The sequence below is a fragment of the Phodopus roborovskii genome, unplaced genomic scaffold (assembly GCF_943737965.1).
Source record: "Phodopus roborovskii unplaced genomic scaffold, PHOROB, whole genome shotgun sequence".
Lineage (NCBI taxonomy): Eukaryota > Metazoa > Chordata > Mammalia > Rodentia > Cricetidae > Phodopus > Phodopus roborovskii.
The window spans coordinates 4,639,897-4,660,379 of NW_026126648.1; the positions used below are offsets into that span (position 1 = coordinate 4,639,897).

Below are 20,483 nucleotides of genomic sequence, written 5' to 3' on the forward strand. Positions count from 1 at the left end.
ACAGAGAATAAATTTCACCTGAGGCTTTTTCATGGTGACAGTTACCTAGAGCTGTCCCATTTTTTATAGTTTTTAATAAACCTGGATAAACTTACCTTTTTGCCCAATACGCACATGCTCATTTTCAAAAAGTTCTAAAAATGTTAAAAGAAAATACAATTACTAGACACAAACATTATAAACTACATCGAGAGTAAGAAGCATGTTTCCCCGGTGCTGATACTTTTATTTTTATTATTTATTTATTTACTTATATTTTTGGTTTTTCAAGACAGGGTTTTTCTGTGTAGCTTTGGACACTGTCCTGGAACTCACTCTGTAGACCAGGCTGGCCTCAAACTCACAGAGATCCACCTGCCTTCTCATCTCCAGTGCTGGGATTAAAGGCATGTTCCACCAACACATGGCCTGACACTTCATTTTTAAAGTAGGATAACTATGTAGAAAACTAAGAATTTGTTTGTCTGAAACAGAATCTTTCTGCCCAGTCTGGCCTTAATCTTACTAAGTAGCCTGGGGTGGCCTCAAGCTCACAACCCTGTTGCCTCAACCTTCTAAGTTCAAGGCACAAACTACCACACACACCACATACCACACCACACACACACACACACACACACACACACACACACACAGACATATACATACAGAAGCACACACACACATCACATAAATAATACAAAATAATCAGTTAAAAATTCTCAAGAAAAAATTCTTTGAGTTAAAAACCCAACAACCTTGTGAGCAGCATCCTTCATAAATTCCAATTTCCCCTGCACTTGAGCATCAAAATCTAAGCACAGCCTGTGTCTTGTAGATAGAAGCTCAGCCTCGTGAGTGCTATTTAAAAGCTTTCACTACAACAGTTGCTTTTTTAAAAGTATCAGTCACAATGTAAACAGATGCACTAACTATGCCACACTAAAATACACTCTTCACAAGAGAAAAAGAAAGGAAACTATCAAGGGAGTAAGTTGCTGAATGCATTTGTAACATTTATATGTGGCGGAGAGCTTGTATCCAGAATTTACGAAGACAGCCTTGCAGAAAGAAGCAACTGTCAGACCCAAATAAGCCAGGAGCATGAAGAGGTTCTTTACCAACAACGGTACACAACTCAGGAACCATAAAGCTGTTGGCCACATCAGTCGTCAGAGAAAACCATTAGAACCAATAGAAAACGGGGATGCATTACAGAGGCAGAGACTCTCATCCACAGAAGAGCAGAGTGTAAGACGGCGTGATAACCTTGGAGACTGGCACTATCCACTGACACTGTGTGTGTACACATGATATTATCACTGTCAGCTGGCTCCCAGGCATGTGCCCTAAATCTACATACGCATCAAATGGCCTGTCAAAGGATATTCACAGCCAGCAGGACAACCGATGACACCCAAATGGTGGGAATAATTCGCATGGCCGTCAACAACAGACAAGACAGACAGCAGTATTTACATATGGAGGATCACAATTCAAAAACTGAACCGAGTAAGCTTTCTCCACAACACTATGCATCTTATAGACAACGCTAAGCTGAAGAAACCACAAACTGGTGCGTGCAGGGAATAATGCACACAGGCCACACTGGCTATGGCGTTTCAAGGTGAGTAGCGGTTATTACGGAGATGGCAGAGTCTGCTCCTGTGCCCAGGGGGGCTCTGAGCTATTGTAATCTACTATTTCTTCATTGGGTTGGGGGTCACACAGTGTTCCCACCGTGTAAGCCACTGATCTGCACACACATGACCTGTGTACTTGGAAGCTACTACTCGTCACCAATTAAATGTCACATGAGAAATACTAACCAGGAGGTACTTGTGTAGAATCATCTATACCCAGTTGTCCTGTATTTAAGCCAAGTTCTATAAAGCATTCTTTCTGAAAAGTAACACATGAAGAATTAGCACACATCTCAGACTCTGATGTTACTTCTATCTAAGTATTAACAAGCAAAAAAAATCACATGTAAAATGAATCTGTTCCATACAATTATTAAAAACTAAAAGGACAGTAATAGAAATTGAGGAATAGAATACCCACAGCTATGTACTGCAGGTATGACCATGCATCCTTTCCATGCAAAATAAACATGACTAGAAAACCCACAGCATTTAGGAAAAATGATACATGATGAGAAAAGGAACTTAAACAGTATTTTCCCAGTGCAGGACCCTTGGTAATACTTTTCATTACTTTTCCTTTTTACAATTTTTCACTTTGAACACTTTGGTCAGTATGAATGCTGCTACTGAATTCTTCAAAAAAATTTTTTTTCTTGATTTTGCCTCTTTACATAACCCACAAATCAGTACAGTAAGAAATGATACCTATTCTTCCGGGTAAAGGCATAGTAATGCTCTAACCTTTCCTAAAGCAAGCAAGCAAGCACACACACACACACAGAGCACCCCTCCCCACCCCCTACCCCACAGTCAGTCACTGATTCACATCATACTTTTCAACTTTATCTAACATCATTGTCCAAAATTACCAAAATAAACTTCTCTGTATTTTCTATGACTTGGCATCTTACTCTGATGATAAGAAGCCAAACTACAAGTATCCAAAACAAGCTCATTTTTGAGCCAAACTGAACTATTAACTGCTCAGCTAAAATAAAGGTGAATTAGAATTATAAGACTTCCTTCACTTATCTGGTAATGTCCTAGGACAATAATCACAGCTGTGTTTTACAAACTAAAAAACCACATATTAATCATATTGCTTTATTCTACAAGTAATTAAATATTTCTACTGACAGTTGCTTCAATACATTATAACTATTCCGATTGGTGAGCCATACTTCCCTCTATTTTAAAATTCAGTTAATTTTAATTTTTCCAAATATCTGTCTTCCATGTATTTTAGGACTCCTCTTCCACTGAGTCATCACTGTTAACGGTTACATATCTTAGTTTAAGAATAGCATTGGGCTGGATACTAAAACACAAATGTACAGACAATATACACTTCAGTACTAGGGTCTGTATTAAAAATGAAGAGCTTTACTTATGACACATGAGCTTTGAATGTCCATTTTCCTTGTCATTGCTCGGGACTATTATTCATTTACATTAGAAAATTCCCAGAATTCCATCAAAATTGATCATAGAGGGCATGGCTCCTCAGAAGCCTCCCTTGCTATTCCAGGCTGACAAAAGGAACTCTCAACATATTATCTTTTCTCAGTTTTACCTATAGTATAATACACTACACTACACTCTCCTGCAGTCACTACACTACACTACACTCTCCTGTAGTCACTACACTACACTCTCCTGTAGTCACTACACTACACTCTCCTGTAGTCACTACACTACACTCTCCTGTAGTCACTACACTACACTACACTCTCCTGTAGTCACTACACTACACTACACTCTCCTGTAGTCACTACACTACACTCTCCTGTAGTCACTACACTACACTCTCCTGTAGTCACTACACTACACTCTCCTGTAGTCACTACACTACACTCTCCTGTAGTCACTACACTACACTCTCCTGTAGTCACTACACTACACTCTCCTGTAGTCACTACACTACACTCTCCTGTAGTCACTACACTACACTCTCCTGTAGTCACTACACTACACTACACTCTCCTGTAGTCACTACACTACACTACACTCTCCTGTAGTCACTACACTACACTCTCCTGTAGTCACTACACTACACTACACTCTCCTGTAGTCACTACACTACACTATCCTGTAGTCACTACACTACACTCTCCTGTAGTCACTACACTACACTCTCCTGTAGTCACTACACTACACTACACTCTCCTGTAGTCACTACACTACACTACACTCTCCTGTAGTCACTACACTACACTCTCCTGTAGTCACTACACTACACTCTCCTGTAGTCACTACACTACACTCTCCTGTAGTCACTACACTACACTCTCCTGTAGTCACTACACTACACTCTCCTGTAGTCACCCACTACACTACACTCTCCTGTAGTCACTACACTACACTCTCCTGTAGTCACTACACTACACTCTCCTGTAGTCACTACACTACACTCTCCTGTAGTCACTACACTACACTACACTCTCCTGTAGTCACTACACTACACTACACTCTCCTGTAGTCACTACACTACACTCTCCTGTAGTCACTACACTACACTCTCCTGTAGTCACTACACTACACTACACTCTCCTGTAGTCACTACACTACACTATCCTGTAGTCACTACACTACACTACACTCTCCTGTAGTCACTACACTACACTACACTATCCTGTAGTCACTACACTACACTCTCCTGTAGTCACTACACTACACTCTCCTGTAGTCACTACACTACACTCTCCTGTAGTCACTACACTACACTACACTCTCCTGTAGTCACTACACTACACTACACTCTCCTGTAGTCACTACACTACACTCTCCTGTAGTCACTACACTACACTACACTCTCCTGTAGTCACTACACTACACTACACTCTCCTGCAGTCACTACACTACACTACACTCTCCTGTAGTCACTACACTACACTCTCCTGCAGTCACTACACTACACTCTCCTGTAGTCACTACACTACACTACACTCTCCTGTAGTCACTACACTCACACTCTCCTGTAGTCACTACACTACACTCTCCTGTAGTCACTACACTACACTCTCCTGTAGTCACTACACTACACTCTCCTGTAGTCACTACACTACACTCTCCTGCAGTCACTACACTACACTACACTCTCCTGTAGTCACTACACTACACTACACTCTCCTGTAGTCACTACACTACACTCTCCTGTAGTCACTACACTACACTACACTCTCCTGTAGTCACTACACTACACTACACTCTCCTGTAGTCACTACACTACACTACACTCTCCTGTAGTCACTACACTACACTACACTCTCCTGCAGTCACTACACTACACTCTCCTGTAGTCACTACACTACACTACACTCTCCTGTAGTCACTACACTACACTCTCCTGTAGTCACTACACTACACTATCCTGTAGTCACTACACTACACTCTCCTGTAGTCACTACACTACACTCTCCTGTAGTCACTACACTACACTCTCCTGCAGTCACTACACTACACTACACTCTCCTGTAGTCACTACACTACACTACACTCTCCTGTAGTCACTACACTACACTCTCCTGTAGTCACTACACTACACTCTCCTGCAGTCACTACACTACACTACACTCTCCTGTAGTCACTACACTACACTACACTCTCCTGTAGTCACTACACTACACTACACTCTCCTGTAGTCACTACACTACACTCTCCTGTAGTCACTACACTACACTCTCCTGTAGTCACTACACTACACTCTCCTGTAGTCACTACACTACACTCTCCTGTAGTCACTACACTACACTCTCCTGTAGTCACTACACTACACTCTCCTGCAGTCACTACACTACACTACACTCTCCTGTAGTCACTACACTACACTACACTCTCCTGTAGTCACTACACTACACTCTCCTGTAGTCACTACACTACACTCTCCTGTAGTCACTACACTACACTACACTCTCCTGTAGTCACTACACTACACTCTCCTGTAGTCACTACACTACACTCTCCTGTAGTCACTACACTACACTCTCCTGTAGTCACTACACTACACTACACTCTCCTGTAGTCACTACACTACACTCTCCTGTAGTCACTACACTACACTATCCTGTAGTCACTACACTACACTCTCCTGTAGTCCACTACACTACACTCTCCTGTAGTCACTACACTACACTCTCCTGTAGTCACTACACTACACTCTCCTGTAGTCACTACACTACACTACACTCTCCTGTAGTCACTACACTACACTCTCCTGTAGTCACTACACTACACTCTCCTGTAGTCACTACACTACACTCTCCTGTAGTCACTACACTACACTACACTCTCCTGTAGTCACTACACTACACTCTCCTGTAGTCACTACACCTAGTCACTACACTACACTACACTCTCCTGTAGTCACTACACTACACTACACTCTCCTGTAGTCACTACACTACACTCTCCTGTAGTCACTACACTACACTACACTCTCCTGTAGTCACTACACTACACTACACTCTCCTGTAGTCACTACACTACACTCTCCTGTAGTCCACTACACTACACTCTCCTGTAGTCACTACACTACACTCTCCTGTAGTCACTACACTACACTCTCCTGTAGTCACTACACTACACTCTCCTGTAGTCACTACACTACACTACACTCTCCTGTAGTCACTACACTACACTACACTCTCCTGTAGTCACTACACTACACTCTCCTGTAGTCACTACACTACACTCTCCTGTAGTCACTACACTACACTCTCCTGTAGTCACTACACTACACTCTCCTGTAGTCACTACACTACACTACACTCTCCTGTAGTCACTACACTACACTCTCCTGTAGTCACTACACTACACTCTCCTGTAGTACAGTGCACTACACTATTGTTCTCCTACTGTCCATTCCTTAATTTCTGCCGTTCTTTGAAGGTCAGGACTGTCTCTTAGTACTGAGCTCCCCAATACTTATCAAAACACCCGACCCAGCCAATACTGAACACCAGTGTCTAGTCCTATCTGGCTGCTCCACTAAATTAGTCACAAGCTCTCTTTAGAGTTAGTAGACAATCATTCTGGGTCAGAATCACCCCAACACAGAGTAAGGATGGCAAGGATGAGTCCTAGGGAGAACAGATGAGGAGTCCAAAGTACTGCCACATGCTGCAGTGCTGACCTCGCAGGCCAGATGTGCCCGCGGCGCACCAGAGGCATGGCTGTTGTGTGTGACTAATCACCTTCTGATTGGACTTGAAGCCTGCTCCACGGGAGGGACTAGCATGATTGGTACTATAATCCACGACTGGGAGAGCATAGGCCACAGGGTAGAACCTGCAATTGTTATTTTGCCCAATACATATTATTCCAATCACAGAGAATGTCCAGAAATGGCAATGAAGAGACAAAATAGAAAGGAAAGGCTCTACCAAGCTCCAAAAGAGACCAACCCAAGATTGGAGCCAAGCTGGAGACACCAGGAGAGTATGGTTTTGCTGGGACACTGGCATGTCTGTTTTCCATCTCGTGTCTCCCTATAAATTGCAGTCATTACGGGGTCCAGTTGTGGCCTCCACCCTAAGAGCAAACCTCAAACGTCTACAGCACCTACAGTGCTCATTCTACAAACCCACGCTCTCCTACTCATCCATCCTCCCTTGCCCTCCCAGCCCCCTCTCCTTTTGCCTACAATACCTGGGGGTTTTAAGTTTATCACTCAAGTCTGGGAACAAAGCAATGAAACTAATTGGGGGCCATGCAGCTAAGACTTCCCTAGAGTGTGGCGGGCCTCTGTTAGCCACTCTGTAGCCAGGCAACCCTGCTTTAGCTCCCACATCTTCGCTCGCTTTTCTGGTGTTTTAGAGTTGACCCAGGGCCGGAAAGCACAGCAGCAGAGAGACAAGAACCTCAGTCTCATTATTCCACAGACTTTCACTCGACCCCTGTCTTAATGACTCCTCTCTTCCCACCGTGAATTAACAGGGACTCCGAGTCTGTATCTCTGGCGGATGTGCCTCTGAGCTCCTACGGGTGGGGATTCCTGAACGGACACAGACGGATGGAGGGGTTTCTGCGCAGATGCATGGAGGAATTCCTGTGCAGATGCATGGAGTGGATTCTGCGCAGACGGATGGAGGGGTTTTTGCGCAGACGGATGTAGGGATTCCAGTGCAGACAGATAGAGGGGTTCCTGCGCAGATGCATGGAGGGGTTCCTGTGCAGACAGATAGAGGGGTTCCTGCGCAGATGCATGGAGGGGTTCCTGTGCAGACAGATAAAGGGGTTCCCGCGCACCTCCCTTCCATACTTCCTATCTTCTCCAACTTCTCTGGCTTTAGGTTAATCACGACCTCTCCATCTTTAACGTTCGGAGTTTCCTGACAGACACGCTGACAATGCTGTGTCCTTTGTTATTTTGGGATGAGTGAAAAGGAGTGATGACAGCTTAGCTCCACCATCAGGAAATCTCCTCACTAGTCATTTACAAGCCAGTGCCTCCCTGAAACGATGGGCTCCAGAGCAAACGCAGTTTCTCTCAGTGCCTTACCAGGTTCTGAGCTCCAGGAAAGTTGGTTAAATAAAATAACATGTGCCTTCTTAAACATTCTTTTATAAATATTCTGATTTGTTCCAATCATTTTAATAGCCACACATCAGAACCTGAGTCTCCACAAACTCATAAATATTTACTCTTTTTTGAAATAATGGGCAAAACATACATAGGGCAACGTGAGCTTGCTTTGACTTCCACATACGAAGTTGCTCTTTCTATATACACATTTTCAGCTATAAAGATATCACTTTAATAATGTTTAACGTGTCTATGACTTTTATTACAATAGATACATTATCATCTAATATACACTAATTTATTCTTTAATGTCTATACTTACCAATTCAGGGATGTCTTTTACTTTCAGAGGAACTTGAATTAAACCCAAATGAGTCCTAAAACTAAGAGAATCACCATTTTCATAATTTGGGTTGCGGAGATTAATTAGTACCTTTAAAAATAAACAACAAGCCTGGTTAGTCTTTTGTACAGTTTGCCCTTGCGAAACCATAGGTTAAAAAGCTATGTGGGGTCATGTACAGCCTTCAATTACACCCATCATATTTGCATATCTGTCCATCACATTTGCATGTCTATCCAACAGAACATACCTCAAGAAAGTCCTTAGGCGCATAAACGGGTCGAAAAAGGCTTAAATCTGGAATGAGTTAGAGTAAGACAAAATTTCAGGTAATATATGAAAAGGTCAACAAATATAAATGGCACTGTCACTTTACTATGTTTCTATAGAAACGGATCACATATTTGTCGGGTATTGGTTATTTGTGTGAAACCGTGGGAACACAGCTACAAACACGCAGTCCTTGACAACTTAAATAACACACTGTAGAAGGTCTTTGGGAGTTTCGCAACAGACCCCATATGAGAGTTTTCCAAGTGAGGACTATAAATAATGCGTGCTCAGTGGATCCCCCTCCCCTTGAGCTTTTCTGACGTCAGGTGCAGCATTTCCTAGCTGCTGGTCTGGTTCCCAGACCACCCTCAGTAGTGGGGCCACAAGACGGGCAAAGCCACGTGTGCAGGCATCTGCAATATACACTTATACTCACTGTATGTTTATGAATCTGATTGTACATGAAGTTTAATGTGACGCAAAATACAATCGAAAACCACTAATCCTAACATTTGTTTTCATTGGTCAATCTCCACGGCACCTCAGCATAATTAACCTACAAAATTCTCACCTTAACTAAAGACAAGTCTCAGGAAGCTATTGAATGAATGTATTTACTTTTTTTTTCATTTTTATCAGCATTTATTAATGGCACAAACTGACAGGCTTCATAATGACATTTTATACATGGGTATAACATACTCTAATTACCTCAGTTCCCTAGCATCACCCCCTTCCCTGCTACTGTCCCACTTTCTAGCTCCAAGCCCCCTTTCTGATTTCATGTGTGATCTCTGTCTTTTTTCTCTAATTAATGCTGTTCCATGTACACACACACACACACACACATTATATACACATAACCAGCCACATCCATTCAGTGTTGCTCATAGCATGTTTTTAGGGATAAACGCCTGGTCCTGGATAAGTGCATGGGACATTCCTAGGGAAGCCTGGTTTCCCCTCTCAGCTGGTGTTAACTGTCTACAGTCCTTCATGAGATTTTCCCCGTCCGTGTTGGCATAGCAACTGGTGTTGTCCTTGTTCAGGCCTTGTTTAGGCCAGCCTGCCTTGTTGTTACCCTTTCATGGGTAGAGCTTCCCTGTCTTATATAGAAGACATAATCTCACAGCAGATCTCCTGGTCCTGTCTTTTACAATCTTTCCCCCAACTGAAAAATCTGTTCAGAAAACTCCTACACCTAAGGCTCATGGAAAATCGCAGAAGAGGGGACAGAAGGATGCTATACCTTTTTATTTAAAAGGTTTAAAATGCTATTTGAAAAAAAGAGGATAAATTATTTAATGTTGTCTAAGCAATGGAAAACAGCCTAAAGTTGGGAATCCTTAAGCTGCAAACTAGGAACCAGCAAAGCAGACATCAGGTCAGCGGAGGTGGGAGTTCCCATGCCTCTAAAGGAAGTGTCAGGTTATGTCAGTCAAATCACCAATCCTGCAGGAAATCCTTCACATACCTGGCTCATCAGTTCCCATTTCATTCCATTTATTGAGAAGTTCTTTCTGTTCTCCAACTGGTCTCTAAAAATGTATTGAATTAGTTCCAAAGTCAGTTACATATTCAGAAGTTTAAATAAGGTATCACAGCATATGAGAAACAAATTAAACATGGAAAACTTCTTTGGAATTATGCTTGAAATTAACTTTTAAAATGACTGAAGCAAATCTAGACTTGGTGGCATAGTCGGAATTTGGTGCAAATGAGTCCAAGGAGAGAAGGTAAATGGCCAGACCGGCCAGTAAGTCTCACACAGAGCGACCTGCTCTGCCCCTCAGCCACACTCAATACTTCTCTCCCCATCAGCAAGCTTAGAAATGCATGGCAAGAGGACTGGCTGGGGAAATAGGGATGACTCAGTGGCATGACCTTCCGATGTGCGAGACAGTATCACACCATACTACACATCCAGGCAGGTTTTCATCTAAGACTTGTCTAGACACTACCCTGGTGGTGCCTTCAGTGGCTTCCCCTTGGCTCTCGTCAACTGGGTAATGGTGGGCATAAAAGAAAGCAAAGGGACGCTTGTTCCGCACTTGTGAGCAGCCACAGTATCTAGGACGGACTCCTGGAGACTTTTCTCTCATCCCCAGCTCTCCCTCCATTAAGAAAGAACTAGGTCTAAATAGACGTCCATGTCTGCGGAGAAACAGCCAATTATTCCTGTCATTCCTTATACCAATCCTGGCAGATGTTGTCATATTGCCAACCACAGGATTGCAGTCAGCATGGATTTCAAGGGACAGCGCAGCTGTGCTCATGACTCGGCGTGTGCAAGTATGTCACTGGGGGTGTACTGTGTGAGTTCAAACCATTCCCAAATGTCTCTCTGACCCTGCTTGTGTTCTCAGGGCTGCTCCAGTCATCGGCCTACTGCTATGCTCCTCCGCTGTGACAGAGAGGGCCTCTACCCTTCTGGAACAGTTAGCTCCAAATAAACCCTTCTTTCTACAACCTGCCTTGGCCATACTGTTTTAGCGCATCGATAGTAAAGTAACTAAGACAACAACCAAATGTTTAAGTAGGCTAAAACATAGGCTCATTATCACAAACACTAAAGTATATAAAGTAAGAATATGTATAAGACACAACCAAACAATTGACACTTACTGATACACCAGTAAGTGAAGAATAACAAGCCTAACAGCTACACAACTCTGTGACATTTTCCAGTAGTTAACTCACAATAAAGGTACTGTAGCAGAAAAATGTTAAATTTACCTTTCGTGCCAATGGGATACTCAGTTCAGTGCACATACTATTTAAACTCTTCAAGATTCTTTTTTCCCAACTTCCCTGAAACAAAAGGAGCAGCCTATCATTGTTTTTCACTAGCAATATCTACACCAAAAAGAAATCACCATTACCATAATACTGACAGGAACGGCAAAGATGGCCGAGATGGCTGTCCTCATTAGTTCGCTCCACAAACACCGGTCACTTCTCACTCTGCATTAGGTACTGTCCACAGTGCTGTGACGTCAACAGTGTCCTTGGGCCCACATATCAAAGCCTTGGACCCCAGCAGTGCACTTACAGTTGAGGGGGAAGGGGAGTTTTGAGAACTGGAGCCTAGTGAGAAGTCCGTTCAGGCACTGAGTGGGTGTCCTGTAGGACATCTGGGGACTGACAGACCCACGTGGTGTGTTTTGAGTTTCCACAAGTGGGTAAGGGCTAATGAAACATGGACTCTGGTTCATACTGTCCAGGTCACGATCCATGCCTACCCCTGACGGCTTCTGTAAAGTGAGGCAGAGTGGCTCTTCTCATCAGTTGCCATGGGCGCTAAGCAAACAGCCGCCACATGTGGGCTCTAGGTTGCTGGCACATGAGAGCTCCAGGTGCTACCAGCACAAGTTAAAAAGAAACCCGGTCCGCTCCCGAGCTTGTACCACTTTCTTCAGACACTGCTGTCTTCGGATGTGCCGAAGTAGTTCCCGAGGTTTCTTATACAGAAGTGGGGTTTCACAATCATGGAAGTTTAAATAACATTGGATAAAAGTTTAAATGTTTAAATTCCACTAAATCTGGTGTTGTTCAGACCTACGTGACTATGGAAGCCTGGCTGGTAGCAAAGCTGCAACTCTTAGTTGAGCATAAACTAAGTTCCTGCTGCATAATGGTCAGGAGAGTAGATACAATGGGTGCAAAGATGCTTCAGGTGTTCATAATGCAGGAGGGAAGGACACCGTGACCTAGATGAGCACACAGGACAGTCACACACACGACAGCGGGGACAGTAACATGGAAGACATGAGGACAGGGAGCGGGCATCTGTAAATGCTGAGCTCTAGAGTAGGGGCCCAATGCTAGGCAGCTGAGACTCACAGAGCTGTGCTAAATAGCTAAATAGACAACCACACATTCTCAACTGAGTAGGGACAGCCACTAACAATGAGTGAGACATTAGTAGAGTTATAAGTCATCCAAGCATGGTGACGTTTTGGTACAGTCTAAATGGAAGGCAGGCACTAAGCAAAAGGTATTAAATTACCAGCAGGGGGAAGATTAATTCTTTGAAAGTTAGATAAATTATCTGGGACTGATGATTAACAGAATTAAGTGACTTCCTGACCCAAAGCTGCCAACAGTTTGAGAGGGAACAAAGGAAGTACTGTTAGGCTGAGGACTTGAACAGCAAACCAAATAAGTCTGAAGGAGTAAAGGGCCATGAGGGCACAAGAAGGAACATGATCAAATGGTAGTCGTGGGATCTAGACTAAGCAGGCGCCATGAAAACTGGCTTTCCTCTGGACAGATGAAAAACTGACATTAGCCAGGACACCAGTTTTATACTTTGAATAGGAAATGTTCCTCCACAAGCTGTGTATTAACTGTCAGTCAATAGTGTTTGGGGAAGTGGTTGGATCCTGATGGTTCCGACTTAATGAATCAAACTTCTGATGGATTTATAATGTAATTTCATCATTGGAAGATAGTGAAAAATGGGAGGTGGGGCCCCGTGGGAGGAAATCTGTGCCTCAACAGCCTACCACCATACCATGGCACAGCGCACAGGGCTAACTGATGGCGCACTGAAGCCTTTGAAGCTGCGAGCCACAAACTCTCCCGTCCTCTTGAGGTTTTTCCTAGATACTTGTCACAGTGATGGAAATAAAGAAAGGAAGGAAGGAAGGGAGGGAAAGGAAAAAGAAAAATGGTACCAGGAGTAGGGTCATTACTATGACAAATCGTGACAAGTCCATGATGACTGGTTTATGTTGAGAAGCAGGAGAAAAAGAAAAGAGATGAGAAAGACTTACAGATATTGACGTTTGCTCAGGAAAGTCTATATAAAATCGAGGTAAAGGAAGGGTTATTTTCTGAAGAGATTCACACTGTTAAAAAGAAGCCAGATATTTGAAACTGAGACAACAGGACTGACGTCTTGAAGGCATCTCGGGAACTAGCTAGAGCCCGCCCATTGCAAACTCAAAATTACACAAGGTGCATTCATTCATTTAACAGACCTCTCTCGTGAGAACAGAGGAGACAGGGTGCCCCGCTGGCATGGTCACTGTGCTGAGCTGGCCAGGGAGGCACAGTTCAGAGAAGCCTGGTTACCACTCAAGTCGAGGCAACCCTGTTGTCGTCCATGAGACGCTGGCTTGCAAGCAGACACGATGTACGCGCTCCGGTGTCATGGAGGCATCCGCCTAGATTTCAGATAAGCATACACTGATGCCAGGGATGTGAATGTCTGGGAGAAAACTACAGGCTGTGAGGAGAGCCAGCGTAGGAGAGGAGCCATGTGGGCTGCAGCTGGAGACAGTGGTGTTGGTGCGGATGCCCAAGCCTTCTGGAGCTCACGTCAAAAGACCACGTGTCCCAGATGACAGATTAATGCTCTGCCGCGTTGTAGTCTCGCTTTGGTTTATTCTTCCTTTCCATGACCTTATTACCTATCTTTTGGAATAGAATTGTTCACTCTGTACCATTGTGTAATATGCAACTTGCTTTTTTTTTTTTTTTTTTTTTTTTTAATTTCTAAGTGTTTACAGAAAAGAGTATTCCCTAAGTCTTAGAAGATAGCTTGGACACAGATGTTTGAGCAATAATAGAACTGTTACGAGTTTTGGAACTGTTGGAAATGAACTAATGCCATCTCAGTGTGTGAGAAGATATGACCCTTCAGGGGCTAGGGAGTGAAGCATTATAGTTTAACTGTGAGATGCCTCCATAAGCTCATGTACCGGGCGGGAGCTTCAACTGTTGCCAGGTAATTGACTGAGAAAATGGACGAATTACGTCCCAGAGGCGCATAATGCTGCAGTATCGTTGGGAATGCCGAGAGTGGACAGAGGCTAGCTGGAGGAACGGGGTCACTAGCAGGCTGTTCTGTAAAGGTCTCTCGTCCCTGGCCCTTCTCCTTCCCGGCGGTCTCTGTCCACCAACAGAGAAACACATCTGCTCCTCGGCACCCTTCATTACAATTTCTGCCCAACCCTGCATGGGAACAACGGAGACGGCAGGTCATAAACAAGCCTGGCTCACTGTGACCCAGGATAAATCTGCCCTCCTTTTGAAGTGGCTCTCTTGGGCACTTCCCACAGTGACAAAGGCCTGACTGACAGAGGTATTTCACATGGCTTATTCCATGGTCCTACCTCAGCTGGGGTCGGTCTTGATATCCATGGCCCATGTTGCCACACAGACGCCCAGGGTCCAGGCCACAACCGGTGGCCATGCTGGTGTCCAAGGGCCGTGCCTCCACTGGGCCATGCTCATCTGGGTGGCCTGTGCTGCCACATGGGGTCTCGATGACATCTGGGCCTGAGCTGCTGGCAAGGGCTATGTCTGGGTCCATAGCCCCAAGGTGGCCAGAGTCTATGTTGATGTCCATGGTTTCAGCAATCACCAAAAGTCGTGAGGATAGCTGGGGTCAGGTCAGCCACCTGAGGCCATGTTAGGGTTTGAAGATTACACTGCATTGGGGCCATACTGATGTGAGCAGCCTGTGCTGCCACAAGGTACCACAGTGACATCCGAGCCTGAGCTGCAGCTGAGGGCCACATCTGGGTTCATGGTTCTGCTGCAGCTGGGATCCGTGTTAATGTCCATGGCCAGTGTTACCACGGGGGGCCATAGGAACCATGCATGTTGAAATCTGAGGGCCCATGCTGGGCTGGTCCCCTCCTTCACTGGCCCTGTTTAGCGGCCCTGCCCCTCACGGGAGAGCTGCCCATCCCCACACCCCTGCACTAGGGGAGCTGCCCCTCCCCACACCCCTGCACTAGGGGAGCTGCCCATCCTCTCCCCACACCCCTGCACTAGGGGAGCTGCCCCTCCCCACACCCCTGCACTAGGGGAGCTGCCCCTCCCCTCCCCACACCCCTGCACTAGGGGAGCTGCCCATCCCCTCCCCACACCCCTGCACTAGGGGAGCTGCCCATCCCCTCCCCACACCCCTGCACTAGGGGAGCTGCCCATCCCCTCCCCACACCCCTGCACTAGGGGAGCTGCCCCTCCCCACACCCCTGCACTAGGGGAGCTGCCCCTCCCCACACCCCTGCACTAGGGGAGCTGCCCATCCCCTCCCCACACCCCTGCACTAGGGGAGCTGCCCCTCCCCACACCCCTGCACTAGGGGGAGCTGCCCATCCCCACACCCCTGCACTAGGGGGAGCTGCCCATCCCCACACCCCTGCACTAGGGGAGCTGCCCCTCCCCACACCCCTGCACTAGGGGAGCTGCCCATCCCCACACCCCTGCACTAGGGGAGCTGCCCCTCCCCTCCCCACACCCCCTGCACTAGGGGGAGCTGCCCCTCCCCTCCCCACACCCCTGCACTAGGGGAGCTGCCCATCCCCTCCCCACACCCCTGCACTAGGGGAGCTGCCCATCCCCTCCCCACACCCCTGCACTAGGGGAGCTGCCCATCCCCTCCCCACACCCCTGCACTAGGGGAGCTGCCCCTCCCCACACCCCTGCACTAGGGGAGCTGCCCCTCCCCACACCCCTGCACTAGGGGAGCTGCCCATCCCCTCCCCACACCCCTGCACTAGGGGAGCTGCCCCTCCCCACACCCCTGCACTAGGGGAGCTGCCCATCCCCACACCCCTGCACTAGGGGGAGCTGCCCATCCCCACACCCCCTGCACTAGAGGGAGCTGCCCATCCCCACACCCCTGCACTAGGGGAGCTGCCCATCCCCACACCCCTGCACTAGGGAGAGCTGCACAGCCCATCCCCACACCCCTGCACTAGGGGAGCTGCCCATCCCCTCCCCACACCCCTGCACTAGAGGGAGCTGCCCCTCCCCACACCCCTGCACTAGGGGAGCTGCCCATCCCCACACCCCTGCACTAGGGGAGCTGCCCATCCTCTCCCCACACCCCTGCACTAGGGGAGCTGCCCATCCCCACACCCCTGCACTAGGGAGAGCTGCACAGCCCATCCCCACACCCCTGCACTAGGGGAGCTGCCCATCCTCTCCCCACACCCCTGCACTAGGGGAGCTGCCCATCCCCTCCCCACACCCCTGCACTTGGGGGAGCTGGCCCCACTCCTCACACAGGTGTGGGAGAGCTGGCCGTGATGTCATGGCTCCACCCCTCACATGACAGGACAGCTTGGACTGACCAGCTCAGCTACCACCCAGGCCCACACCCTGGGCCTTGTGTTGGCCACCCTAACATCTATGACTGGCAGGAACTTGTGAGGTCCTGCAGAACCCTGTGGGGCAGGGTGTCCCTGGCTCGGGGCAGCAGCAGGACATCTGAAAGGAAATTCAGTGAGGGTCCAGTGATGATGGTGACCAGAAAGCAGAGGCCTTGAAACACCAGGAGCTCATGCAAGGAACATTTCGTTTGTGGGCCTCACTGGACAAAAGGATATAGCGTGTGACACATAGGAGGGGTAGGAGGTGAGCGAGATTGGAGTGTGTGATGTGAAATTCCAAAAAAAAAATAATTATGTTATTAAAAATATTTAGAACCTTCTAGGTTTTTTCGTTTAAATTTTTATAACAAAAGCTCACAATTCTTTCATGAATATATTTAACTATCGTGATTTTATACAAATAGATAAATATTATCTGACCCTAGAGACACGACTTAGAATAAATAGATTACGTATTTCCTCAAAATCTCCCTGGTTTCTGTTACACTGTCTCTGTCTGCATCTAATTTGGAGGAGGTTTTAGTGGCCAGGACAGTCAGAGTCTTGCTAATGTACACCACCGTGAGCCTGGCATCTGACACAGCAGAGCGCCTTCTGTAGCGGCGATGTCATGGGTGCTGGGGTGAAGGGTAAGCTCACAGGTTTCTGTAGGAATGACTTCAATCTTCCAGAGCACTGGGGATCAATCCACCTCAAGAGCCAGCAATACAACTCTTGGCCATATGCCCAAAGGATGTACTCTCATACTACAAGGACAATAGCTCAACTGTGTTCATAGCAACGTTATTCATAATAGCCAGAAATTACAAGCAACCTAGATGCCCCTCAACTGAAGAATGGAAAAAGAAAACGTGGCGCATTTACACAATGGAATACTACTCATCAGGAAAAGACAAACAAGCAAACAATGGTATCATGAAATTCGCAGGCGAATGGATACAACTAGAAAAAACCATCCTGAGTGAGGCAATCCAGACCCAGAAAGACAAAATGGTGTGTACTCACTCGTAAGTGGATAACAGACATAAAGCAAAGGATAACCAGCCTAGAGTCAAAGACCCCAGAGAAGCTAGGTAACAAGGAGAACCCTAAGAGAGACATACATGGGCCCCCTGAGAAAGGGACATAGACAAGAGCTCTCAAGAAAATCGGGAGCATAGCTGGCTGGGAAAAGGGAAGATGAGGGAGGAGAAGAGAGGAGGGAGGAGAGCGTGAGGGAACTGGATGGGGGCGGTGGGGAGGACAGAGATGGAGAACAAGGGAGGAGGGATCTTGGCTGAGGGAGTCAGTAGGGGCTAGAGAGAAACCTGGCACTAAGAAAATTCCCAGGAATCCACAAGGATGACCCTCGCTAAGACCCAAGGCATCAGTGGAGCGGGTACCTGAACTGGCCTTCCCTGTAATCTGATGACTACTTGAATTATCATCATAGATGGTAACTCCAGCAACTGATGGAGGCAGAGGCGGAGATCCACAGCTAAGCACTGGGCTCCCAGAGACCAGTCAAAGAGAAGGAGGAGTGACAATATGGGAAGGAGGAGCGACAATATGAGCAAAGGGGTCAAGAGAGCTGACCCACGCCAGTGGGAGCTCACTGACTCTGAACTGACAGCTGGGGAACCTGCATGGGACCACCCTGGGCCCTCTGAGTGTGGGTGACGGCTGTGTGTGGGGCCACGGGCCGTGGGACCAGGATTTATCCCTACTGCTTGAACAGGTTTTTTGGAGCCCGTTCTCTTTGGAAGGGTATGTGGAGACGCTGCAGCCTTCCTTGGCTCACCTTGGGAAGACTCACCCTGTCTGAGGCGTGAATGGGTGGGGGGGGAGGAGGTGGGGAGAGCTGGCGGTGAGGACGGAGTGAGAAGTAGGATTGGTGTGTAAAATGAGAAAAGATTGTTTTAAAATGAAAAAAACGTCGCGTCTTAAAGAAAAAATTAGTCTATTTCTGAGGCCGTGCCCCATCTGGCACTCAGAGGAAGGCTCCCCGGAATGACTGTTCCAGGGAGGAAGACGGGGCTGTGCCCAATGAAGGACACGAGAGAGATGGGGACAGGCGGCAGGCCCATTAACTTTACATGTTAATATTTTCTTGTAGGTTTTGTGCTTAACTTGTTTTAGTTTTTCCTTCTAACCCCATTTCACCATTGCTGCACCCGGCTAGCAACGGCAACCTGCTAAAGAGCACATGGTTTTCAATGTGGCATCCGCAGCGTGAGCTTCCGAGGGCAGAGGGGGTTAGGGTTTTATGTTTTACCTCTCATGCATTAGTTTATCTATATTCCATTCTTTTAAATTCACGGGCCATGAGGGGTAGACTGTTGTACAAGGCTTTACCCTATTTCAGACTTTAAGCCAGAATGTCTCAAGACCTTTTTCCTTCTATGTAATGTTTTCCATGGTTGCTATAGTTTGTCAGCATTGTCTAAGAGGCTCTTACCCAGTCTTTGCATGAAGAGTAAACACATACTAAGCGTAGACTCTGCATCGCATCCCTGAGCAGGGAAAAGGGGACAAAAGTGAGCGGTGGCCCACCTGTGCTTTCCTCATGTATGCCAGAGGCTCTTTGAGATGCTCAGCAGGCGCAGAAGGATGACTGGGCAAAGGGAACCTAGGAGCAGAGAGAGGCAGCCAAGTAGCGTATTGAGGTCACAATAACGAATTCTCCTGATAAGAAGTTACTTACCTCTGCAGCTCATGCTACAAATGGAATAGAGCATCTGTTAACAGTTCAGGTGTGTATACCCGGCCTAATAGAAGTTTCAATCCTATCCTTCTAGGAATGGGTAATGTTTTTGTTTTGTGTTTCACATAAGGTCCCACTGGGAAGCCCTATCAGGCCTGGAACTTTCTATACAGACCAGGACGGCCTTTTACTGGTCCTACCTCTGCCTCCCAAGTGTGGGGATTATAGGTGTGTAACACGACAACCAGCTAAACTATAATCAGTTAAGAACGGGAACACCCTGGCTTATAGTTCTAGGCTCCAGGAAGTCAAACGACCAGGTGCCAACATCTGGAGACAAACTTGCTCCTGTATCATGTGGTTGTTGCATTTGCACATGTTGTGGAATATTTAACTATGTAAAGGTGTGCTGCACTTGTTTAATTATGTAAAGATGTGTTGCTGTTTTACCTTGCCTGCTTAAGGCATTTGATTGGCTTAATAAAAGGTGGAATGTCCAATAGCCAGGGAGTAGGTATAAGTGAGTAAGTAGGAGGTCGGATTTAACCCTGAAAAAAGAAAGAAAAAGACACCGGGGGACGCCAGGGGTCAGACAGACGGACATGGAGGAAACAGGAAAGTACGACAGACAGAGTGAAAGAAAGGTAAAAAAAATGCCCGAGGCAAAATGTAGATGAGTAGAAACAGGTTAAGTTAAAACAGCTAGTAGGACAAGCCTAACTAAGCCAGTGTAAAGCATTATTAATTCATAATTAATGATAATCTCCGTGTCGTTATTTGAGAGCTGGTTGTCGACCACAGAAAAATCACAACAGCATCTGGTGACAGAAGGTAAAAGGCTCACTGGGGAAACAGGGACAAGCCCGGCCTGTTACAGTATCTCAGTACAATCTCAGTACAA

General features: G+C 46.5%; 1 protein-coding gene across 3 annotated transcripts in view; it reads right to left on the reverse strand.

The window, feature by feature from the left end:
- The window catches only part of Tbc1d19 (TBC1 domain family member 19), a 95,968-nt gene that overhangs the window by 58,015 nt on the left and 17,470 nt on the right, over window positions 1-20,483 (reverse strand). For 2 of the 3 annotated variants that reach the window (XM_051174080.1, XM_051174081.1), the window contains exons 4-10: window positions 19,432-19,507; window positions 11,501-11,575; window positions 10,239-10,302; window positions 8,742-8,788; window positions 8,471-8,581; window positions 1,809-1,881; window positions 96-134 (exon numbers count right to left, since the gene is read on the reverse strand). In XM_051174080.1, the coding sequence (XP_051030037.1) occupies window positions 96-134; window positions 1,809-1,881; window positions 8,471-8,581; window positions 8,742-8,788; window positions 10,239-10,302; window positions 11,501-11,575; window positions 19,432-19,507 (485 nt within the window). The remainder of the gene's footprint in view (window positions 1-95; window positions 135-1,808; window positions 1,882-8,470; window positions 8,582-8,741; window positions 8,789-10,238; window positions 10,303-11,500; window positions 11,576-19,431; window positions 19,508-20,483) is intronic. The other variant, XM_051174082.1, reaches the window with a different exon arrangement.